Genomic DNA, 25,276 nt, shown 5'->3' on the forward strand with positions numbered 1-25,276 from the left:
TAGGTTGAACAGGTGAGTGGCAATCAACAAAAAAGTGAAAATTTCAAAATTTCTACTTTTTACCTTTTTTGTGTTTCCAGTTAAGGGGGTATATGAGAGGGGGGAATGAAACCAAGTGGATCACCTAGAGGACACTCGGGGCTTCCATTATCACCATCAACCACCTGCCTACCACCACCAGGAGCGTGGGAATCCTATAGAATGCACCATGAGTCATTTTGCCCTGCACACAGGTGTTTTTCCACCCTTCTGCGACCTCTAGCGGCCGGAGTATATAAGCTAGGTGGGTCAAACAAATTGCATCGTTTAGAGGACACTCAGGGCTTCCATTTGCATCATCAATCACCCGCCTACCACCAATAGGGGCGTGGCAATTCACCAAAAAACACTTTGGAATTTAACGTGTCACCCTTTTGCGGCCATTAGCGCCTAAACAGGGTGATCTAAGATGGCGCAAACTATTTGATTCATGTAGCCGCACAGGTGCACGTTAATTAGAGACATCAATCTCAGATATAGGTTGAACAGGTGAGTGGCAATCAACAAAAAAGTGAAAATTTCAAAATTTCTACTTTTTACCTTTTTTGTGTTTCCTGTTAAGGGGGTATATGAGAGGGGGGAATGAAACCAAGTGGATCACCTAGAGGACACTCGGGGCTTCCATTATCACCATCAACCACCTGCCTACCACCACCAGGAGCGTGGGAATCCTATAGAATGCACCATGAGTCATTTTGCCCTGCACACAGGTGTTTTTCCACCCTTCTGCGACCTCTAGCGGCCGGAGTATATAAGCTAGGTGGGTCAAACAAATTGCATCGTTTAGAGGACACTCAGGGCTTCCATTTGCATCATCAATCACCCGCCTACCACTACTATAACCACGTGTCCCTTTTAAGGACGCGTCGTTTACGCCTTACTTCGTAAGGCGCAAACTCCGCTCTTTCTTCTAAATTTTAGTATTTCTTCCCCATACCCCCACCCTCCTAATGTGCAAATGGTATTTTATTCATTTTCTTTCATTTATTTAAGTCGCTTTTTAGATTTTTTTTTTACTTCAATTTCATTCTGCCTACTTACCCTTTCCTGTTCTACCGCTTATTATTTTTCTTTGCCCTATTTACACATATATATATTCCTAATTCAATAATAACAAATTAATTATAATATCTAACAATCAAGTGCCTCAAACGAGAATCGAACCTAGTATTTCTAATCGGCGTGCGCAAATTCTATCTACTCGACCAGAGAACGTGATATATGTGAATTTACTTACAGTCTATATATAGCAATTTAAAAGCATATATCCTTGCTTACAACCACCACCCACGTACAGCAACCAGATGGTGTGAAGCAATGATTAACACTGGGCAACAAGTATAATTAAAAAATGCAATTATAACAGAGATGGCAATATTACTAAAAATTTGTTTATATGGTATCAGAGAATGTTAATGAATAGAGAAGGAGCAAATGTTAAGGCTTTTCATAATTATAAATTTGTCATTTCATAGAAATTGAAAACATAAATCTAAATAGGTATGCGCAACGATTTTTCATTTAGGAATATTCGTTGTGTCTATTTATAGCATTTCGCACATTGCGTGGTGTATTTTTATTTTTCGAAGTTATATTTTTCGATGTTCCCTCATCTGGAACTACAAATTAGTACTCAAAAAGATTTCATTTAACATTTGCTCCTTCTCTATTCATTAACATTCTCTGATTTTTATATACTCTTATTTTAGAGTGAGAATGTTTAAGAAATTCAACAATTTTTGACATTCTTTGTTTTCTATCTCCTCTAGAGTATTATCTGGCAACACGGACATATTAAAAATACTTCATTGCTTCTAAAAGTGTCATAAAGTGACAGCTTGTCGTGTGAAAATATAACAAGAGAAAAGGTTTATAATTTGCACAATTCCAACGAAGAAAACAATTAGTTATTATAAACTATTCGCATTGTTCTCGAATTTTAGAAAACTAAAAACCTTTTTATTTTACAAGTATTGAATACGATTTACGCCTTCAAAGTAACAATATAGTAGGGAGGTGAACTAATAGAAAGGATATTTTGGTAAATTATTGTGACGTAGGCGAGAGGTAACATATTTGATAAGTTAAAAAGAGTTAAATAATTAAAATATTTGAAAAATTTACTTGTAGTGTTGATACACTGACAGCAACAAGTAATAAGTGATAATTGAATAATGGAAGTATACCTTAATGAAACGGAATCGCGCTACTTTAGCGATTTGTTTCTATGTTGTGACGTGGAAAAAGTTGGTAAAATATCAATACTAAAAGCTATGGAATTGTTTCGTTCAGCGAATTTGCAAAATGATAAAATTTTAGAGGTATTTAAAATTCAACAAAATCGTTTCTTTCTAAGTTTCTTTTTGTTAAAAGTTTACTTTTTTTTAATTAGATAACTTCACTTGTCGGTATACCTCCAACAGCTATTCATATCTCTCGAGCACAATTTTATTCGTGCTTAAAACTTATTGCTGCATTTCAAGCAGGATTACAATTGAGTCAAGAGATTATGACTTCAACTCTTCCCTTGCCATTGCCGCGGTTCAGCTGGAAAGATTCGCCAAGTAATATTGATACCGATTTCATTCCAAGTGGTTCAAGGATGCACCAGTCTACAAACGAGTCAAACTCAATTCCACCGCCTCCAGTCTCTGAGCGAAAGAATTCATTACCTCAAAAACAAAAAGACTGGCTGGTTGAATCCGGTGGAGGTAACACTTTAGAGAATGCTATAAAAAACAGAGACGTGGTAAGCACTGATTCTGAAATTGATCAGAATGAGTCGAATGAGGGAGATAGCGCCAATCGGGCAGATGAGAGTGGAAGCAGTGGCCATGAAACAGTAAGTAATATCAATATGCACAAAAAACTGGAAAAATTTCGACTTGAGGATGGATGATGTATATAGTTGCACATTGAATCTCCGAAGATAGCATCGTGTATCAACGGTGAAATTGAATTTTTGTTAGTGTGTTCACATATGTTTTTATGAATTACTTCCCTCAAAATGATTTACATGTTGTACATTGAAAACCCCATGACTAGTTTTAAGACAAATAGTGTTTTTATGACCAACTTAACATTTTTTTTTGTTCGAACGGTAGCTTCGTCATAGAGGTTCACCAGAAGCTTGGAGTACAAATAGTGATAGTCCCACTCCAACAAATAGTGTGACAGATCGTCAGTGGGCTAAAGAAACATTATGGCAAGGTTTGCTGGGAGATGAACATCGGCAACTACTGGGTACAGAAGAAGAATCTTCAGATCGTCATAGTAGTGAGGATGAAAATGATTTAGAAAGCGTATACCAAATAACACCAGAGCAACGCGATTATTACTATAAACAGTTTAAATCAGTACAACATGACAATAAGGGATTTATTTCCGGCCAGGTAGCGAGGTAAAATTATTTAAAAAATTTTAAAGTAAATCAAATATATTTTGAAGGAAATTTTTGCAGGGTTTTTTTTGAAAAATCAAGGATACCAGTTGAAGAATTGAAACATATTTGGCAATTATGCGACGTATCTCGTGATGGTGCATTAAGTTTGGCTGAATTTACTGCCGCTATGCATTTAGTTGTATTAAGACGTAATAACATACCCTTGCCAGCCATGCTACCATCATGTTTACATCCAACTATATTACAATATGGCTCACGGCTTAGTGCCAAATTAACACTAGAACCACCTGAAGCTGACCTTTTACATTTAAATGATGATGATGAAGAGGACAAAACTGATAATACAATAATTGCAACACAAGCAAGTACTGTGAAACGAATTATTAGCGATAAAAACGGAATGGATATTAGTACTTTGTCAGCATCATCACAAGTAAGAACAAAACTATACTTTCAAATAATATTTAATTATTTAAATTAATAGGCGAGTAGTGGATCCAGACAAGGAAATCAGCCATTATTAACACCTCCAACGTTAGCTCCTCCAGTAAGGAATCGCAGTATATCTAATTCCCCAATTGTTGAGTCAAACATCACACCCCCTAACTTGACAATTGAATTAGGGTTAGATAAAACAAAAGATCGAAATTTATGGGCTCCCACGGTAAATATGATAATAACTTATTATATTGATTTTATTTACATTGATATATAAATAAGGATATACCTCCCTCTCAATGGACTAAGTTTACGGAATCTCCTACATCAAATGTATCCAGTCCTGGTCCAAAACCAGTAAACTTTGATATGCAGCGAACTGCACAAGCTGTGGTGTCAGACCCACAAATACTGCATCCTGTACCTTTACGGGTCACCCCAGTTGGTAGTATATATATATTTTTTTGCTTTAAAATTAGAAATTAATTTCACGAAAATGATCAAATCTGAAATATGATATTTAGCAGGTACTCTTTCTGGAAATTCAATAGTTCCCACTGAAACTGTTAATCAGGATGTCAACGAATTGTCACATAATCAAGACACAAGTCCTAAACAAATGTCAGCTGCTTCTTCAACTACAATTCCATTAAATCCCAACAACAATAACCCAGCAAATATTTTAATACATAATAGGGAGTCTCTCCAAACTAATGATTTAAGAGCTATACAGCGTCCTCAAGCAAAAAAATTATTAACAAAAAATATCGGAGCCTTACCTCCACCACCACAAAGAGAGCCATGTATAAGCAGTAACTCTGGAATCTCAAGCAATGCTTTTACGAGCATAGTTCTCTCTGCTGAGAACGGAGATGATAACGAAATAGTTAATAACGGCCAAAAGCAACAATTATTACAAAATAAAAAGGACCCTCCTCCATTACCACCACCACGACCCCATCGGCATGGCCGTAGTAGTAGTTTGGATTTAAACAAATTTAAAATTTCTACATCTGGTTGTCAACAGGCAGAGGTAAAATAATCTCATTAACTTTTAATTAAATTTGCTTACTATATATGTGTAAATTTATAATGGTCTCAAGTTTTATTGTGAAATTATTAATTTTATTTTAGATAACAGCACAGGCAAGTTTTGATCTACAGACTTCTACTGGTTTTGCTGATTTCACACAATTTTATAACAATGATTTGGTATGAAAAACTTGTTCTTCGCGAAAATATTTTACGTTAAATAAATATTTTTTTTTATAGAAAGAGGCAAACTCTGATCAAAAAGAGTACTCTTTACCACCAACGCTCCAAACGTTATCATCACAATCCGCTACTGCAGTGGTTGCAATGCCCCCAACACGGGTTTCATTGCAACAGTCCAATCAACGCGTTTCAGCGTTTGAAGTGTATAGAAAACCAAATACACCACGAAGTTCACAATCGCCTATACCTGGAATACAAATGAATAATAGAATACAGCAAAGTCAACTGCTTCCTCCAACATCTAAATCAGTTGGAGCAATCGGTGGTTCTGTAACAACACAACATTTACAATTAGTTAACGCATTACCAAATTCAGACCTGTATGAAAAACGTATTAACGCTATTAGCGAAACTTTAAAACACGTGTCATTCAGGCAGGACAATAGTATGGGTAATGTGTTGAGGCACCTTCGCGAGCAAAATAATATGTTGTTGCGTTTGTGCAACGATTTAAGTGATGAATTACTCTCGGTACAGGCCCGGAAAGAAGAACTGCGAGTTAAAATGGAAGCGTTCACATTAACAGAGTATTCAATACGAAACTGCAATCATCAGCAAACACAATTAGGAGCGCTAACAAATTCATCGACGTCTGAGCCAGTTTCTGCTAATCTTTCTGGTGCGTCAGGCAACTCTGGAATACATTCAAATGTCTAAGCTCATGAAAATATCAAAACCACTACCGTTATATTTATTTTAAATTTCCCTCTCATTAAGTTCTACATTTTAATTTAATGCTAAAAATATTTAATTATAAAAGCTATAATTTTAGTAATAAAAGATAAAGCATATAATTATGCTATATGTTATATAAATATGGGACTAAGAGATATACAGTTAAGTTTGCAGTATTTTTTCGAATATTTTAGTAAATTTACATTCAGAGTAGAAAATTATAATAAGAAATGGTTTGCCATAATTATCTTATGATATCTAGAGCTTAAATTTACTGTATCACCATCATAAATTTTTCCCATAACCTTTATTTCTTCACTTAAAATGTAATATAACGTCATATCACTTTTCATAGGTTAACAGGAAAAGTAAGAAATGATGGAAAATATAAAGTACTCATATTGAAACAAAAATTTAAGTTTGGTTGTATCTAATAACTGATGCTTAAAATAAAGTGTAAAAATTTTAATTTGATGTAGTGAATCGTAATCATTAAAAAACATGTTCGATTTCTTTTTGTTTTTGATAATACGTTGTTTTGCATTTTAAGTGATGATATGTAAATATATGCATGCCTATAGATCTCTGTACGGGTGTACGAGTATAAATATATACTGCTATTCACTTATAATTTTGGCAGTTATGTAGGTATAAAGAATAAACAATACACATGCTATATAAATATATAAATTAGAGAAGTGATATATATATATTTAAATTGTTATATAATTTGCTATGTAAAATAACTATTACCATAACAAAAATGTATACTTATTCATTCCGAATTCAAAATAGATCACTCTTTTACCAAAAAGAAAAACATTAAAACATTAATTATAAAATATTTATATGACATGATGAAAAATTAAGCGATTTATTTAATTGTCTAATGAGTATATGTAGGTATACCTTACATATTAAGCTTTAGTGATTGAACTATACATAAAAGCCATTTAGCTGTTTTACAGTTGGATATATGTGATTGATTATAAAGGTTTATACACGATTATATAGCCTTCAAATATAAAAAACAACAAAACAAACAAAAAAAAAAAATCGTACCATTTAAGTCAGACATTGGCAAATACAGATAATAAATTTCATATGTTATGAGTAATACATATGTACGTAAATCAATAAAGGTCATGGATCGTTTATTAAAATCAAGAGAAAAAAGTAAATTTTGTTCAGTCGATTGTTTTTGTTATAAAAGTTAAACAATTCCTTGAATTTAGCCCGTGCATATAGTTTTTTCGTTAATTTTTTTTGTCTTTATGTAGTACTAACATATATTACTTTTCAAATATTTATTCCATTTCAGTTACTAAACTGGAAATATTTTTCATTTCTCCAAGCCGGGCAACATTTCTGGCGACAGCAAGTACCATATATTTAGATACATACCTGTAAATGAAAGTAGTAACTAGTGTAACATTTTTAGCCTATGAAGAGAAATTTTTTTAGAGAGAAGTATTTTGGAAGTTTTTATGGGTTTCTACCAACGTCCCAGATATTTAATGTATAGAAATTTTTAATTGTAAAAAAGTGTTGGATTCCACTGGCAATATTAATGTGTATTTAAAGAGACATGCATTAGTACATATTTACCAATTGCAAATATTACTACTCCAAATGTTTCCATTACCCGACGCTTGATCAATTTTTATCGAAAATTTTAAGAAAACGGACTATGGGTAATATTGAGCGTCTTACAAAACGCATAACGAAAAACAAACAAGGTAATTTTAAAGATTTTTAAATTTAAATTACCTAATAATTATTAGAACTCCTTGAATTTGAAACTACTTTCCCTTATGAACCATTAGAGTCTGGCAGAACCACAAATGCATATTTAAATATTAAATTATAATGCTTTTGCAATTTTTTTTAATTTACAGTGCAGTTCAGAAGTGTTGTAGCGTAAGCGTAAACCAGAAAGCAAAATATTGATATATAAACAGGAACATGAAGTGCAACTCTGAATTTTACTTTTGACATTTTCTTTTATTATATTTCATAATTTTTTCACAACTGTCGGCATTACCATCAGCGTTGGTAAAATTTCTTTTGTGAACATCTACTTCAATAGTGATTACAGGCTCAAAAGTATTGCATATTCTTGTTTTGTAATTGAAAACATAATATTAACTTAAGTAATTTAAAGTAATAACGAAAAGCAGATAAAATATGACCCCTTGATAAAAAAAAATCTTTGCGTCCACTCCATTGTCTATGAAACTTTCAGTAATCTCGAGCTGATACGCTGTAGACATAATTTTTATATACATTTAAAATAATCGCAAGTAGTGTTATTTATTATCCGCCGCTTTTATATGTAAATGTTAATTTCGGTGATCACGATAATTACGCTTTTAAAGAATTCTTTACAACGATTTCGAGGGCGTGGTTATTCAAATTTATATCTTACTTCAATAAGTCGGGCCAAGGGAATTAAAATGAGCACCAAATATATAGGAGAAAAATCTTTGGTCAATACTACAACAGAGAGTATAACAAGCGATGCAGTTTCCAATTGTAGCACCATGTAAATAATTCAGAAATATTAACGTGAGCAAAATTAATGTTATTTTTTCTACAATTTTAAAGCAATTTTAAAGCGGATGATATTCAATGCAGCTACGAAATCGCAACAAGGAATGTAAATATTATCGTCAGTCCTGGTAATCATGACCATGGTTCTTCGAAAGTCAAACTAAAGAACATTGTGGATTACAAGTGGGAATTGAAGAACTACCCTGGTCATTTAATAGCGGTACATATGGACGGAAAACATATTGCCTATGTCATAAACGGTATGCATATTTGAAATACTTCGCAGCTATATATATATATATATATATATTATATACAAACAAAATTTTTAGTTAATAACAAAGTATCGCGTGTGGAGGGTATGGTTCGTGTTGTAAAAGCTCAGACGGTATTGCGAGCTCTTATCAAGGGAATGTCCGGTGAAGTCCTTGATTTACAATTCGCACATATAGAAAGGGAACGTATACTTGCTTCAATTGATATGAATGCCCTTTATATACATAAAATAGACCTTGTCGATGACAATTTACAATGCAGTTTGCTTGTCAAAATAGATGATCCGTTGACAAATTATAACCCAAAGTATGACAAAATATCATGGTGTCCTTTTATTGATGTTCCCGGTGAAGATGATGAAGATAGTCAATTAATTGTGTGGGCGAGAGGTTCGATGTTGCAATGTTTTAATATAAATGTTATTATAACAGAATATGGAGTAAGAATTTAACATATTAGTGGAAATATAAATTATATTGCTAGATATTTCCATTTGAAAATATTACAGATGGGCGTTATACATCCAACTGATATTTCGATGGGTTATCTTAAGGTCTACGATGAATTGAGTACCGTAAGTTGGGTAGCCCTTTCTCCTGATGGATCAACTTTAGGCGTTGCCAGTGTTGATGGTGTCATCCGTTTCTATCAAGTTTATATGCACGACAAGGAGCCTCGTTGTTTACATCAGTGGAATCCTCATAATGGGAAACCTATTTCCTCTTTTTTTTTCTTGGATAATTTAACTAGGAATGTTTCCGAGTAAGTATTGTGATATTCGCATTTGATATCATTACTGTAACTAGATGTAATATGCATAACAACCATTCTATTTGTTATATTATTATTATTTTACGTACTAAAACTTCTTGATTGGCTTTTGAAAGTTGTACTATTGAGTACCGATAGAAGCCGCATGTCAACAAAATATTGACATTTATATTTAACACATCTTTAGGCTCATATATTGAATACAAAATATTTACATATATAAATATTGTGTAAACTAGCTGTGAACTGAGAGTCATTTGCTACGGTAGTTAAAAATAAGAAATGCTGAAATACCGGAGATAAAAAGGAAGGCCACTAGAAGTAAAACCAAATCAAAAAAATAAGAACAGTTTATAATTTCCAATAGTGAAAATAAATGCAAACTAACCCAATTATTGAAATTAGAAAAAACCAAAAAATAATTATGCCATCCAGGAGTATTGACTAGAATTTTGATTTTATCATTCAACATAGTTGCAATCTTATTTAATAAATTTTTTGTTATAAGTAAAATCCCTACAAGATGTGTAAAAGTTGGCTCACCTAGGCTAACTAGTAATTAGTTGGGTCAGATAATGTTAATGAATAGTGAAGGCGCAAATATTAACTGTTATAAAATGTACGTTTATATGAGGGAACATCGTCATAGCATAAGTGCACTCCACAAACTACACCACTCTATGACGGAACCAAATTTTTAACTTACGCATTAGAGAAAATTGGAATAACAAAACGAAATTGAATACGGTAGTTAAAAATAAGAAATGCTGAAATACCGGAGATAAAAAGGAAGGCCACTAGAAGTAAAACCAAATCAAAAAAATAAGAACAGTTTATAATTTCCAATAGTGAAAATAAATGCAAACTAACCCAATTATTGAAATTAGAAAAAACCAAAAAATAATTATGCCATCCAGGAGTATTGACTAGAATTTTGATTTTATCATTCAACATAGTTGCAATCTTATTTAATAAATTTTTTGTTATAAGTAAAATCCCTACAAGATGTGTAAAAGTTGGCTCACCTAGGCTAACTAGTAATTAGTTGGGTCAGATAATGTTAATGAATAGTGAAGGCGCAAATATTAACTGTTATAAAATGTACGTTTATATGAGGGAACATCGTCATAGCATAAGTGCACTCCACAAACTACACCACTCTATGACGGAACCAAATTTTTAACTTACGCATTAGAGAAAATTGGAATAACAAAACGAAATTGAAAGAATTGATAAAAGATGAGAATATATAACAAATGTTTCAATTGTATAGAGCCAGAAAGAATTGATAAAATTTGCTTATATTTTACTCTTGGCTGCATATACTGAATATAAAGACCTGAGGGACAGTCACCGTTCCCACGACAGTCGGGTCTACGTAACTGGAACGGACCCTAATTTTTATGCGGCCAAGGACTGTCAACTCAGCAGAGTTCTGCCGCTACAACAACAACAACCACCTCTGATGGACTTTATATGTTATGTTCACTTTTACACAAATTTTTACTTTCGTTACTTATCATATTACTAAGAGTTCTTTGTATTGAACATTTGTCATTTTATTAAATTTTAATATTGTATTATCTTACTTCCATTTTTACTCGATTTAATGGGTATGTTAAGGTAACAAATTTCACAATAATGTATCGACAACTGTATTTTAACTTTTGCAGAACTTATTGGAAATATGCTATCACAGGTGCTGCCAATAATACCGAATTCAAAGTATGGGATTGCAGTACTTGGGAGTGTCTACAATCACTTAGTTTTACAACGGCGTCTGAAGAAACAAAATTACCGCGTTTTATTGCCGAGATTGATCGAACCTCTTCATATTTGGTTATTTCGAGTCTAGAAACACGTACTTGTTACATAATGCAAATTGTAAATAACAGTAATATATCATTAGCTAAAGGATCTGACAGTGAGAGTAACAATAATTTGGCAAATATCAGCATTAGTAGCAGTAGTAGTGTTGGTAGTTCCAAATCTCACTCGAAAAATTTACGCCATCTTGTATATATAAAGAGCATATCTGCGTTTCCACTGAGCTCTGGAATTCTATCATTTTCAATTGTCGATGCAGCTGTAAGACGGTATAAATGTGGAAACGACAACTATATGTGCGAGGAATTTGATGACTACGATGAAGAAACTAATTCTACATATTGTGTAGTAGTGCGAATGTTTATCGTACAATCGAAGAGTATGCAGGAATGCCGTATATTATATCAGCCATCTGTTACTGAAAATACAGAAGTGCGGAGCACTTTATCCGATGATAGTGATGAAGTAAGCGCTTCCCAAGATTCATCTCTCTTAGATAGTGTAGTTAGTTGCATTAATAGTGGTGGGGGTGTTAAAGGTGGTGCAATCGGATATACAAATAGTACGAATTCGAATAATATACAACATACTCTTATAAAAACAGAACAAGCAGATGAAGAGGTTGTAAAACATAAAAATTATAATGACACCAATTCTTTGGAATCAATACTCGGCATTGCTGCAGTTCCATCAGTTAACGTTACTAATCAAATAAATATTCAAACATCTACGCCTTCTTCAGTTGTTGCTGGAGCAGCAACTTCTGCAATACCATCTGCAATAACGGACGACCTAATTTATAATAGGTCCTGTTCCGCGTCTCCTCAATCAAGCAATAAAAGTTTTACCCAAGTAAATCTTATGACACCGGATGCGTTCAGTGCTAAGTTAAATGGTAAGATAATTCAAATTCATGGATGTGATTTATTTTCTCCTCTATAGAAGGGGGGAAATAATTTTTCTTTTTATAAATTCATTTAAAGGTATATTGAATATAATTTTTAGATAAAAAAACTCCCGATTGTGTTAGTTCAGAAGTGTTGAATACGATTTTAATGCTAGCTGGTGTAGCGGGACAAACGCCAGCCCCAAAAGCAGAGAGTATAAATATTTTGAACTTGGTAAATAACAAAATAATCGAAGACCAAGAACAACAAAAATTGCAATTGAAACAGTCTCTAGATCCGCAGAAAAAGTTTATAGGTAATGAGACAAATTAACACTTCGTTCAAGAACATTCTACCACTTCCTTTATTCAGCCTATTCAGTAAATATTGAAATGTATATTTACTGATAAAAATTGTACAGATACATTTTCGAATCTCTTTTATATTTAATAATTATGAATTGGAAAATATGCTAAAGACATGTAATTTATTAAAGACAATAATATCTATACTTTCCTAAAATAATTTTGTTTAAATAGTGCAAAGTGTAGCGTTGAAAGTAAATGTAGTGGTAAGATGAGCGTAATTGGGCGAAAGTACATATAATTAAAAATTGATATTGTTGTAAAACACACTTCGATTTCGAAATCAATAGTAGTCAGTCACAATTCCGGACGTAACGTTGACAATGTAGCCAGCGGGGGTTCTAGTCCCAGCCGAGAGGTCCAAGAAATTATGTCTTTACAAGAAAATGAAAGCGGCGATGACGAATTGCTTGAAGAGACTGATAGTACAGAAAAGGTGGATAATCGAACAAGGACTACTGAAATTGATAAAACAGGTATAATTTCTAACATGATATTTAAAGTTGTATAAATAATTTTAGTATGCGTAGAATTGATTGACCCTAACTGTCATTCGACGACCAGTATTCCGAACTGGCCCAAAGGAGCAGATACCCATAAGGCTACACCCAAACAGTCAACTGAGCTACAAAATGCGGCTAGTTTAATTTCGCAGGCAGTAAATGCTTCATCAAATATACTTAATAATACTCTCGTTGCTCCTACTCTTAACAGTAGTGCCAGTGGTAGCAATAACAATTTGGAAGGTAAAGTGATTGAAAGTAACACAGACATGATGGAGTTAAATGGAAAAATGAATCAATTAATTGGTATGATTAATCGAATAAAAATATTCCAGATTAAAATATTTTTATTATTCTTATTAGAATTGGTTAAGATCCAGTCAACGCAAATAAACCATTTACAAGCCGAAGTGAGTAGTATGAGGAAGGCAAATCCAATGACATCTACAAAGAGTATGTCTGAATTTTCATTTAAACTTGAAATGCAGCTATCTAAACTCATGGAACAATATCTAAAGCGTTACGAAAATGAACACAAAAAAAAGTTAACAGCTTTTATGGCCGGACGGTTTGTTAAATATTATGTTTGGTACTTAAACTTAACTCTTATTACAACATGATTTTGATTTTTTTTGATAACAGAGATCAACAAAATAGAGAGTTACGTGACAGTTTTATTCAAATTATGAATCAATATATTTTAACACACTTTGGCGAAGTTGTATCAAAAGTGATTAATATCGAAATTCAGCGTCAGTTAGCACCAATGCTATCTGCAAAAATTGATCATGTGCAACAACAATTACAAATAGATGTCAGTCAGAAACTAACAACATTTGATTTAATGCTAAATGAAAATATTTCACAAATTTGTAAAAGCAAAGTAATAATGATGGAGGAATTAATGAGATTAGCAAATAATTTAAATTACATTTGTTTTTTAGAACATAATTGATACTATTGGTAAATCCGTTTTGGTGGGTATTCAGAGTAGTTTAGAAGCTGCATTTATTGAATCTATGTCTAGTTCGTTAATACCTGCTTATGAAAAGTCATCTCAACATATGTTCAAGCAACTGCACGATGCGTTTTGTGTTGGAATTAAAGAATGTATGTAGCAACATTATCAAATGAAATTAGAAATGTAACGAAATGTTTAACAGTTATGGAACAGTTTGATAATTATCTGCACCACTTGCAACCTATGCAAGACTCTACAGAAGAGGTGCTTAATAAATTTTCGGGCTTTCGTCAGCACTTGGATTCCATATTGCTCAAGCATCGCAATACTGTGACAGAAGCCATGCTTGAGACACGAAAGGATGTAAAAGGACTAGAAATAATTTTATCTCGACAAATACATGAAACTATTCGTTCTGAGGTAATTCCCTTAATTCATTGATTTTATAATAACAATTGCCCACTTTGTATATAGATAAGAAGATGTTTTGAAAATCAAACATCTGCATTACGTTCTCAAACTAATACACCAGCTCCGATGTATGATACGAAAGACACTATAAAACACTTGCTCCATCAAGGACAATTCAATAAAGCATTTCATCAAGCCCTGCTTGCAAATGATTTGAATTTAGTAGAATATACCCTAAAAAACGCTGATCATACCGTAGTCTTTACACCAGATTGTTGCTTGGAACAGAAAGTTCTATTATCACTTATTCAACAGATATCGGCCGACATGAGTAATCACAATGAATTGAAGCAAAAGTGAGTTGTAAAGACTTTCGTTACCTTCTAAAAAAGTAATAACCATATTGTTCTTTTAGTTATTTAGCCGATGCTTTGCTCGCTATTAATCCAATGGATTCAATTACTCGCGAACATGCACCAAAAGTATTGCAAGAATTATTCCGTAATTGCCAAATATTCTTGGTAAACAATCCTAAGAATCAACAGTGCAGCAACGTGCGTATGCTAATGAAAGCTGTTCAAACATATATGGATCAATTTTAATCCACGCTTTCTGCCCCCACTTCATAAGCTAAAATAACATCACCAGCAATTTTTGTTTCTCCCTACAAAAATATTAATTTATATTTCAATTAAAAGGTCATCAATCAAAATTAAATTTCGTTGAATGAGAATATAATACATTAAAGATTGGCCAAAGGAATTTTTGAATAATACAAATAAATTAAAAACTTAAATTTTTTCTTAAAGTGACGTATTTTTATAAATTTGATAGAACTCCTATCTCTTATTTATAAGTACTAAGTAGAATATGTATTTGCTTTTTTTAATACATTTTTTGCAACTGTATTTCCCTTTTTTATTACGACTGTGAAGAATAGACAATGGCATTTAGGACTTTTTGGTGATTCCACAATTTTTTTTGATCAAAAATATAATACTAATATATAACTTTTATCATACTTAAATCTTTCTTGAATTTTCAAGACGAAATAACCGAAACTCTGTACAGTTCACGTGCAACATTATATCTTTATACCAGTTATCGATCATGGAGGAGCTATGTTATATTTTAAAATAATCAAAAAGTTATTATATGCACTGTGCGTTAAAATTTATGATAAATAGCGATAGTATTTAAATTTTTATAGTTAACTTCTTCATTTTTGTTTTAATTTCGACAAACTAATTTTATTAAATGTACTAGAATTACTAATTTCTTAAACTGAGTTTGGATTGAATTAGCTGCCGATCAGAGCCGCCGAGAGAAAAACCGAGCCCAGGGGTAAATACTTTATAAACTTTATTAATTATCTTCCCACTTACTACTTCAATGTTTTTGAAGAATAAGTCAAATACGACGTAGTGTTTTACGTTCTCTTTAACATATCTGTATTCAATTTAATTTCTTGTTGTTGTTGCGTGGAACAAATTTGCTTTGTACGATTTTGAAAATTAATAATGTATAAATCAGTTCATGCAGTTTAAAATCCTCTAATCTTCAATTATTTTGAACTTAGAAGTGAACTTTTTGAGCTTTGGTGATAGCGAATGCGCCGATAATAGGCTGGAAATCCGATTTGTCGAATTCTGCCTCTAGGAACAGTGTAGCTAGTCCTGAAATCTTGCCTCGTGACGAACATGATCGATGAAAACTTTTGATCCTTGCTAGAGCTATGGGTGGTGGTTTGACTCCTAGTACGCCATTCACTGAGAGGGAGTCGGTGAAGGTGTTGATGGCTCCACTGTGAATGGCGGTCAGTACTAAAGTTCGTTGCGTCCGAAGTCTGGTCGGCGTACTGTCTAATGTCGTCGACGTAATCAAGGAAGGACCTCTTGATGTTCCTAGGAGGCGGTTCTGGAGGTTGGACATTGGTGCTCTTCATAACTTCAAAACTAGCGGGAATGTTATTTTCAAATTTCATAATAATTTATACAGCCATACACATTTGATTAAACACACGTACAGTTCGACGTAATCAAGGAAGGACCTCTTGATGTTCCTAGGAGGCGGTTCTGGAGGTTGGACATTAGTGCTCTTCATAACTTCAAAACTAGCGGGAATGTTATTTTCAAATTTCATAATAATTTATACAGCCATACACATTTGATTAAACACACGTACAGTTTTGTTATTATTCTTAAAATTTTTTTTTTGCAATAGCACTCAGAACTAATTTAGGAATCATTTTAAAAATGGTTTTTAATTAATTTACTACACATTTTTTCTGAAAATAATTTATTTGAAAAAATAACCTAAAAGTACTTAGAAAATTGACTTTTGTAAAGAATAAGAGTGTAAATATATTTTTCTGGTGAATAGTCAGAAGTTTAATAATTAATTACACTCCCTTTGGATGTATTTTATGATAACAAATTAGCTAAATTTTTTGCAAAAATACGCGTTTTTCTCTGCCAAAAAAATTAAAAATTGAAGTTTCGAAAAACACTCTCAGCGTTACCTGGAAAAAAATATTATCTAACGAATGAACCTTGATGTTTAATTTTCGGATGATACAGTATTCAGTTATGGGGGGCATCGCAACCCTACTTTCAACAACATACTTTAAGGTAAGTTTGGTTTTAATAAAGATATTTTAAGTGTACATGTATATCTTTATCTTATCCTTAACCCGCTCATACGCAAAGGTGAGGGAGTTTCCAGCTGTGTTCTTGGTTAAGAAGTCAAGTTATGACCTCGTACTGATTATAGAACATCAAATAAATTTCTTCTTCGGAACACTTTCTGAACATTACATCAAAATCAGTAAAATTGTTCAAACCGTAAGTAGTTCATGTTGCATTCACTTACAACAAGCTTAAATAAGACAATAAGATAAGAGCTTTCAAATATCACATCTGCCAGAATAATTTATAGAAATTTAAGTTCTTAATAAGGAGGAAGTATCGTAAGCTAATCAGTGTTTTTTTTTAACCTAAATAAAATTTATAACGTTATGCTCCATTACAGTTGTAAGTATTTGCTTGAAACATGTGAGATATTTCACCTGTCAAAGTTAATATCCCAATTAAGAATGTAGGGGTCCTGCGGCCGGGATACGTGTGGGGCCATTTTTTTGCGGGCATAATGGTATACAATTCATTATTATCACCATCATTATTTATGATCGTTAAGTAATTGATTGCAATGTATTAGGCATAGTACAGTGATGATTATGCATGAATAACTCTGAGTCGAAAATTTCAATTTACTAATAATACCTTAGAAGAAGAACTAAATCATAATTTTAATGATTGGATTGTATGAATATAAAAATTAATCTTTAAATAACATCGTATTCTGGACATGAGTATCGTGACATACAAATATTAAGATATTTACATTTTAACACCTATTATATAAAAAACTATGGGGATGTTTGGAAATGCATTATTATTTGCTGATGAGCATCAGTATGGATTTTACGGAGAATTTATAAATTTATTTTAAAGCCCTAAGTATAAAAATATTTATTCTATTTTGCAGATGTCTGTTTTGAGAGTATGTATTATTATATTACAGTCAAATGATTATGAAGTAATTTCGATTATTGTTATTGGTGCATACTTACGCATATATATAGATTTATTCAAATGAACGTTGTTCCACAGGTTCTTTATATATAGCGTAAGACTATAATATTTTTCACGTTAAATTATTTAGTTTTCTTCGAGTTTCCGAATTTGAATATAATTACGTTTAATAATAAAATCTAAATTATATATTAAAGCGAATGCTTATGTTTACATAATTATTTCTTCATCTCTTGTCAAGCATAATTAATGTATTTGTTGTTTGTTTTAAGTTGCCTTTGAGATATTTTATGGTAGTTTTAATGTAGATGCTTTTTATCTGTGACAATAGCAATACATTTTAAGTATATCTATATTTATACAATAGCTTTGACTTCCGTATAAATTAAGCCGGGTTATGGCACCGGTAAGCTTCTTTGTGTACCCTGATATACGTACCGTTGACTCAAATACTGCCAATCCAGGTTTAGTTTGCAATCGTAAAGAAATGTCGATAGCATAATCATCGTTGACTTCCTTGATAATAGTATAATGTGGTGCCAACAAAACTGCATCCAGTATAGAGTTTAAATATAGTACCCTGCATTGTGGATATGGTTTTAATTGTTCGTTGATCAATTTAACCACATAACGTGCCGCTTCCTGTACTCGTACATCGTTCGTTGGCATTTCGGTTCGCTGGTAGCATGTGCACCAGTGCGAAGCAATACCCGCGTTTTCACAAGTGCGTGTCTCAGGTACGGGAAGAAATAGGCTAATGCCTCTGGGAATCGTATCAAAATCATGGAGCTCTTTAGAGCGAGCTTTTAAGTTTGATGGTTGCAAATTATGTAAATTAAGTATATCCAAAAATGTCGCATATACATCATAGACAGTTGTTAATCGTTTGGCATTGATTTCCAGATTAGCAACAGCTTCGGCATACCTTTGCTTAAACCATGACGGATAAATGGCTATGAGTAGGGGTTGTCGTTCCTCCATCATACCTTGGTATGTTCGATGAAAAGAGCCCCAGCGTAGGCCCTGATCGCTCGTCAGAAGAATGATTGTCTTATTCAAAATACCAGTTTCTTGGAAACGCTCAAATAAGTTAACAAAATCATTATCCAGTAATTTTGGCATATATATAAAATCGTGAGTCATGGACGCAAGCCAAAAGAATGAAAAGAAATTTTCTTTTTGAAGGAATGGAGTCAGCTTATGGATCATTTCGAGTACCAAATCAATTGTGCGTCGTCCTCCCATACATAAATTAAGGCTTACGGAGTAATAATAACCAATATGATTCTCCATTTCCATGACAATGGGGCGTATATAATAGTCGGTGGGGGGATGGCTGAAAATTGTGTCCATACTGAAAAGGCTAGTTCGAGCGACATCTTCGAGAAATGAAGTCATATATCCAGCTTCTTTGAATCGTTTCCATATAAATGGACATTCAGTGTAATGTAATTCTTTTGCACGCATGCAAGATAGTTTCAACTCGTCTGCAGCAAGACCAGTAAAAAGTGGAATTAGATTGGAATAGGCGTTGTCACCCACTTTATTAAAACCCCAAAACTCAACATAATTTAAGCGCCTTCGAATGTAATCGACAGTACGCTTCATATATCGTAAAGAGTTTAAATGTGATACACTGTCAATTCCTAAGATCATTATAGAAAGCTGTTGTGCAGACTCATTTACATTATTGTCCCTTACATGTAAGTAGTCATTGGGGTTTTCTCTTTTTTTAGCTCTTGTTACCTTTTTATTAATTTTATTTTTTTCATTTTTCGCAAAATAATTCGTTCTTGGTGTTGTTTTATTTATAGCAAAAAAGTGGTAATCTTCATAGAAGTATTGTCTATGCTTTTCTGAGCAGCGAATTCGTATAAATTCTATTTCCGGTGCAATTTCAATAGACTGGTTGAAATGCAGCTTGAATGGAACAACATCACCGAATTTACTCGTTGAAATGTTGTAGTTGTGTTTTAGCGGACTATAATTGCAATTGATGTTGCTGGTATCATTTATTTTATAATACAACATTAACTCTTCGTCAGTTATGGTCCACCAAAAACGTGAACCCACCTCGCTTGCTCGGGTTATAGCTTTTTTGCAAGTCAGATTTGGGGGTGATCCCATATATTGCATTAATCGATAGTTAGTCACATCAAAATATGGAATATGACAACCTGGAGTATTAACAAAATAGGTTTGGCTAACGTTATACTGTGGGTCGCTTCGAGCCACAAATTCGAAACGATCACGCAATTTAATTATTTTTGTGCGAATATTGTAATCCACGAATAAGTAAGCGAAAAAACATACACACAATATAATAAATATGATTTTTTTACAATTAAGTCGACCTTTGTCAGAGCTGTGAAAGTACCGGTAATAGTGTTGGAGATCTCGTTTTGTCATATATTTCGGGTCCAACAGATATTTTCGTCTAAAACAAATAAATGGTAACAAATATTAAAGATCTTGTATTCATATGCAATGAGCTACAATTAAAGTATTATTTTGTATTTATTAAAGTCTATTAAAAATATTCTTATGTTGTTGTTGTACGAGTCTTCGTATTTGATGAATACATCAATAACAACTTTATTTTTAACTGTGAGAAATATTATAATGTTTATTTTTTTTGCTTATTATAATTTCTTTTAGAATATTTTAAAGAGAAGAGTGATATTTATCGTAACAATTTAAAAATTACATTAAAATTAAGATGTGCCGAGAAGGAGGACCATTCAACATAACAGTAAATACATAATTTTCCCCAGTAGTTCACCACCACCAAACAATAATTTTTGGAAAATTAGAATAAGCACGGAAATTTTATGAATAGTTTCTCACGATCCATCATATATTTCTTTAAACATAGTAATTGATAAATATTAGATAGGCTTGTTTTCTTAAAAGGCATAAACTCATCCATTTCTAAAAGTTAGTGTTTAAATAAATACAAATATGTGAGTGTAGATTAATTTTTTCCTAGTGCAATTATTTTTCTTGTCACACAAAAGGGAATGCTATTACAAAAACATATTTATATTGCATTTACGGATAATTCTCTTACTCATAGCTCGCATCGTGGTATTTTCGTTTATTTTTATCGTAATGGGTTGTCTGCATTCCTCTTTTATTGCCAATATTTTACTTAATTTTAACTATATTTTACTTAACTTAATGCCGAGCCTTTGAGTTCTCTTTTTGACATTTCCTTTAATCTGGTAAATACAATTCTGTTCGTGCGCATGCTCAAATAAACGAACAGGGATGCTGCTGCGAGTTTCTTCTAGCTTAATTGACATTTAGTGTTATGAGTTGGTATATATTTTTGCGGAATCGGATATAACAACAGATACTCTGTCGGTTAGGTTTGTTTACCTACCATTTGTTTGTATATGAGATATGTATGAAAATATAGTTAGAATTTCGAAATTGGTTAAAATTTTTAATCTTGGCTCAGCTGCAAATTATTATGAAGTTCGTCATATGTTAGGGAGTATGTATGTTAGGGAGTATTAATGTTTGTAGTGTAGAAAAAGATTAGCCCGCTTTGTGCATCATGTACTATTGTTATATTTGTTGGTGAAGAAGAAATGAGCTTAACGTTATATATAATATTATAATCATATCAGACCACGAATTCGCCCACTCCCCATAAAACGATAATTAAATAGAAAACTAAAAGTTTGGAATTAGTTTGATCTGATCCATACCTTAATTAAAGGTTTACAATATTCATAAAGGCTGGTTTTAAAAACACGAATCTCTGCATACTTTTTTTTCATTTGGTAATTCTTTGGAATATTAAAGCCCTTTAATAGTAGAAAATTGTTAAATATGCCGGTAAATTTCCATATTTTATGTCAAAGATGACTTTCATAGTACGATAATTTATTAATTGCTTTAACTTAGTTTCATTTTATAAGAATTTCACTTTTCGGTACATTTAGATTTCATCTAAAATGAATTTCATTCATTTATTTTAAAGTGTGGTTTAATCAGTATGTTATTAACAATTTTCTTGAACCCTCTGGATATATATTTACAAAACCTTTTCTTAAATCCAATTTATTTTGCTATCTCTTCTGCTCATACTATGAAGTTGGATGGTTGTCTATGTTGAATACTGTTTTGTAAACATACAAACGAACACGAACATGTCTATCTACAGTAAAACCTCAAAGTAGTCAGGAAATACGAGTATAATACGTGTAAATCCACAAATTTAAAATTAAACTAGACCGGAAAACATTAGACTTTACCTATTTTATAACACTTTTCTAATCACATTTTTATATATTATTTGAACTAGTATGAGATTGATATATTTCTGACTGGAATTTGGCAACTAACATATCTTAGGCTATAAGCATCCAGGAAGTTCGCTTTTACAAATGTCGTTTATAACTAGTGAATTTGACAGTATTACAGTGTATGGTATATATACATATATAATGTATATAGTGTGCGGACGCATATTGACAATAAGTGGAAAAATGTATGCACTTATTGAAAATGCTCCCGTTCGTTAACAAGAAGAAATAGCCACATTGATATTTTCGTCCAAACGCTTAAGGCGCTCAGAATACGTTGTAAAATGTTTTTTTTTATGTTAAGTCCGTACTATTACAACCCGGTTGAAACCAACTGGCATACACATGTATGTATAAATAAATACATATGTATGTAATAACACATACTGCATCTGGGACATTATTAATTATAACAACCACAGAAACATGATGATTTATAAGCAAAAAATATATGTACATATCGAAAAGACGGATGATTTTGAAAAAGCATTTCTTTGTATGATGTGGCAATGACTTAAGGAGCTGCTATGGAAAAAACATGTTTTAATGACCATAAAAATAAGAATGCAAAATAAATATATTATACTTATGTACTTATGTTATATGTATATACATATACAAGGACTTGTAGGATACTCAAACATAGTAAAGAAGTGCTACTATAAAAAGACATGACCAAAGTCGTAGTAGCACCAGTGCAACTGAATATTACCATTCAAACAGATGGATTAAAAAAAAATTCTTGAAATAAGTCGTTGTAAAACTTCGCATTATCGATATTAATAAGAAAATCAATAATAAAATATTGATGGAAAATACTTGAGACAAACTGTTATAGGCCTTCTCTATTTGAGATTGTAATCGAATTAGTGCCATATTAAGTCGAAAATATATTTGTATTCGTCATCATCAATTTTGACGTGGTATTTCTTTAGATTTGAAACCATATTTCTGAATATACATACTGAACTATTAATGATTGGAAATGCATCATAAAACATTGAAAGTAAATATGCTGAAAATTAAGAGTAACATTGGACCACAGCAATTGTTTAATGTCTTTTCAATTTCACGTAAACGTTATTATTCCAATATCCATGTCTCCGTCCGAATACCTCAAAAACAATTAGCTTTGCTTTTAATTGCATTCGTACTGCTGCAACATGCCGACTTATGTATGTGTTGTCACATATCAGCACATCATCTAACAACTAGTGATGACGCACACTATCTAATAAACGGGGAACATTCCACAGGTGGCAAAACGAAAAGTATTGCCGCTACTGAGAAGATAATAATTAGCAATACTAGCAAGGGTGATATCGAAGACAGACAAACTGTCAACAACAAACGACGTATTGGTAGTGGTCAGCCTGAGGAAATTTTTAGTCTTGATGATCGGGTCGAAGCCAATTATGATGAGTATCCGGTGAGTTATTGCTAGTGATAATAATGAATATAGCCGTTGGCACTCTAATAAGCATGTCTAGATCAAACCATTTAATGTACGCTCCTAATTAATAGATTCCTTAACTATTGCACTAATGAGGTTCTATTGGCATTCGTTTTGAATGAAATAAAGTTTTAATTTAAATTGCATAGTAAATATTTGTATGCTAAAGCTCTCCTTTTTACAAGGTATATACACAGCAATATTGAGTGGAAATCTACTCTTCTTCATGCATGTAATTGACTGTATATCATAATTAACAATTACTTATACGTCAAGGGGTAAATTTACTTTTTAGATGGTAGTACCTAAGCGAGCTGCTCTTTTATTAGACCGACTCATGGTTGCTTTACATCATGCTCTAGAAAAAGAACGTCGTAAAATAAGTGATTTTTATGCGGAACAGAATGATAAATATGCCAACATGAGGGAAGATAATAATCCTAGTAATGGTGATGATTATGAGCAAATCAATGGTAATCATATGTACAGCGATGATGATCCTTCAGTTGTGATGGATTACGATTTCAAAGACCTAAATTCGATAAATCGTGCCACTGGTGAAACTGTAAGTTGGATAATTAAAGCATAATTGCATTGAGATTTGGGCATGTGTGTGAGAAATTTTCAGTTAATGGCAAAGAGCTTTCAGAGAAGAGGAAGCAATAACTTGGATTTGGGAGGGAACATTGGCAACGTCGAAGATGTAGCGATGCTTACGGGTGCTGCAACAAGAGATGACGATTCTGGTGATTTAAATGGTATTGTTGGTCGAAACGGAATGGGCAATGGAGGACGTATATACTGGCGTTGTTATTTCAATGCAGTAAGCTGCTTCTAAAACTAAAAGTGCTACAAATAGTTTAAATGTGAAATATATGTATTTGGGAAGGCATATATTCGAATGTTATATACATAAATATATATGAAGTAGGCATATTACATTACAAATGTACACGTACACATTTTTCTCATACACATACCTACATACATATATACCATGCTTAAATGAGAAACTATCATAAAGACACAATTCCAAATTTATTCCAACGTACCATTAAGGATCACTGCTTTTAATTATCTATACATATATTTATACGGAATTGCGACGAATTAACTCAACATTTCCATGAATTACATACGTTCATCATATTTTCCATAATGATTTGTGCAGAAAATAAGCAAGTGTGTGCAACCCTTATAAATTATAATATATTATAGGATATAGATGTGACCCCTATTTCCATTCATGTTATAATAAATTTATTTGTAAAAAAGTGTTTGAGTGGCTTCTCTTTTGATTAATTTATGACTTTCATTCTGTTTGTTACCTTAGTATGTATTTATCTACATATTGTAGGTAAGGCGTGGGCAAAAAAATGTACTTTAATTATCTACACGAGGAAATTATTATTGCAGAATGAAGCATCAAATGTTTTGAAAGTTACATGTCTTTATGGTTAGCATTACTTAAACAGTTACATTACTCTTAAATGTATAAACCGAACACTAAGTTTTATCAGTGATATTTGT

At 32.4% G+C, this 25,276-nt stretch overlaps 4 protein-coding genes and 2 long non-coding RNA genes across 11 annotated transcripts in view; 3 read left to right on the top strand and 3 right to left on the bottom strand.

Annotated features, from left to right (window-relative positions):
- Positions 1-1,874: 1,874 nt before the first annotated feature.
- Reps (RALBP1 associated Eps domain containing) lies at positions 1,875-6,695 on the top strand. The gene is made up of 10 exons (XM_014231067.3): positions 1,875-2,106; positions 2,170-2,360; positions 2,432-2,881; positions 3,144-3,439; positions 3,500-3,875; positions 3,927-4,106; positions 4,163-4,325; positions 4,405-4,913; positions 5,015-5,092; positions 5,153-6,695. The coding sequence occupies exons 2-10, from the start codon at positions 2,214-2,216 to the stop codon at positions 5,810-5,812; spliced, it is 2,859 nt and encodes a 952-aa protein (XP_014086542.1). The 5' UTR covers positions 1,875-2,106; positions 2,170-2,213; the 3' UTR covers positions 5,813-6,695.
- On the bottom strand, positions 6,340-7,809 carry LOC138856293 (uncharacterized). The gene is made up of 2 exons (XR_011395460.1): positions 7,601-7,809; positions 6,340-7,234 (listed from the first exon to the last, which is right to left on the bottom strand). It is a non-coding gene; the product is annotated as an uncharacterized lncRNA (long non-coding RNA).
- A 112-nt stretch (positions 7,810-7,921) lies between these two features.
- Ge-1 (Enhancer of mRNA-decapping protein 4 homolog Ge-1) lies at positions 7,922-15,192 on the top strand. Of its 3 annotated transcripts, none has more exons than XM_014231047.3 (14): positions 7,922-8,375; positions 8,438-8,643; positions 8,716-9,098; positions 9,168-9,421; positions 11,104-12,152; positions 12,263-12,460; positions 12,800-12,985; positions 13,031-13,318; positions 13,376-13,580; positions 13,655-13,895; positions 13,957-14,122; positions 14,176-14,393; positions 14,448-14,740; positions 14,800-15,192. In XM_014231047.3, exons 1-14 carry the CDS (start codon positions 8,170-8,172, stop codon positions 14,984-14,986), a joined length of 4,080 nt encoding a protein of 1,359 aa, XP_014086522.1. In that variant the 5' UTR covers positions 7,922-8,169; the 3' UTR covers positions 14,987-15,192. The 3 variants fall into 3 exon arrangements, with proteins under 3 accessions (XP_014086522.1, XP_014086523.1, XP_036225631.1); XM_014231048.3 differs by having other exon boundaries at positions 13,040-13,318; XM_036369738.2 differs by having other exon boundaries at positions 12,803-12,985.
- On the bottom strand, positions 14,473-16,656 carry LOC138856294 (uncharacterized). Its single transcript, XR_011395461.1, has 2 exons — positions 16,411-16,656; positions 14,473-16,339 (listed from the first exon to the last, which is right to left on the bottom strand). It is a non-coding gene; the product is annotated as an uncharacterized lncRNA (long non-coding RNA).
- Positions 16,657-16,761: 105 nt separating this feature from the next.
- Positions 16,762-25,276, bottom strand: part of LOC106614954 (uncharacterized) — a 69,063-nt gene continuing 60,548 nt past the window's right edge. The window contains exons 1-2 of one of the 3 annotated variants that reach the window (XM_036369757.2): positions 21,048-21,211; positions 16,763-20,414 (exon numbers count right to left, since the gene is read on the bottom strand). In XM_036369757.2, coding sequence (XP_036225650.1) covers positions 18,293-20,414; positions 21,048-21,103 — 2,178 coding nt within the window. In that variant the 5' untranslated portion in view covers positions 21,104-21,211 and the 3' untranslated portion in view covers positions 16,763-18,292. Of the gene's footprint in view, positions 20,415-21,047; positions 21,212-25,276 lie in introns of those variants that run through there. The other 2 variants (XM_036369756.2, XM_036369755.2) reach the window with 2 other exon arrangements.
- On the top strand, positions 22,684-24,978 carry AstCC (Allatostatin double C). 2 transcript variants are annotated; one of them, XM_036369759.2, is made up of 3 exons: positions 22,684-23,722; positions 24,042-24,311; positions 24,396-24,978. In XM_036369759.2, the coding sequence occupies exons 1-3, from the start codon at positions 23,279-23,281 to the stop codon at positions 24,582-24,584; spliced, it is 903 nt and encodes a 300-aa protein (XP_036225652.1). In that variant the 5' UTR covers positions 22,684-23,278; the 3' UTR covers positions 24,585-24,978. The 2 variants fall into 2 exon arrangements, with proteins under 2 accessions (XP_036225652.1, XP_014086392.1); XM_014230917.3 differs by having other exon boundaries at positions 22,686-23,722; positions 24,375-24,978.

The sequence above is a fragment of the Bactrocera oleae genome, chromosome 3 (assembly GCF_042242935.1).
Source record: "Bactrocera oleae isolate idBacOlea1 chromosome 3, idBacOlea1, whole genome shotgun sequence".
Taxonomy (NCBI): domain Eukaryota; kingdom Metazoa; phylum Arthropoda; class Insecta; order Diptera; family Tephritidae; genus Bactrocera; species Bactrocera oleae.

Bases quoted from the DNA above. Each gene is read 5' to 3' on its own strand.
- Ge-1 (XM_014231047.3), top strand. From the start codon at position 8,170: ATGTTAATTTCGGTGATCACGATAATTACGCTTTTAAAGAATTCTTTA. The intron at 13,896-13,956 runs GTAATAATGATG...TTTGTTTTTTAG, and splicing joins CACAAATTTGTAAAAGCAAA to AACATAATTGATACTATTGG. The intron at 14,741-14,799 runs GTGAGTTGTAAA...TTGTTCTTTTAG, and splicing joins CACAATGAATTGAAGCAAAA to TTATTTAGCCGATGCTTTGC.
- AstCC (XM_014230917.3), top strand. From the start codon at position 23,279: ATGCATCATAAAACATTGAAAGTAAATATGCTGAAAATTAAGAGTAAC. The intron at 23,723-24,041 runs GTGAGTTATTGC...TTTACTTTTTAG, and splicing joins CCAATTATGATGAGTATCCG to ATGGTAGTACCTAAGCGAGC. The intron at 24,312-24,374 runs GTAAGTTGGATA...AGAAATTTTCAG, and splicing joins ATCGTGCCACTGGTGAAACT to TTAATGGCAAAGAGCTTTCA.
- Reps (XM_014231067.3), top strand. From the start codon at position 2,214: ATGGAAGTATACCTTAATGAAACGGAATCGCGCTACTTTAGCGATTTG. The intron at 4,326-4,404 runs GTAGTATATATA...TATGATATTTAG, and splicing joins TTTACGGGTCACCCCAGTTG to CAGGTACTCTTTCTGGAAAT. The intron at 5,093-5,152 runs GTATGAAAAACT...TTTTTTTTATAG, and splicing joins AATTTTATAACAATGATTTG to AAAGAGGCAAACTCTGATCA.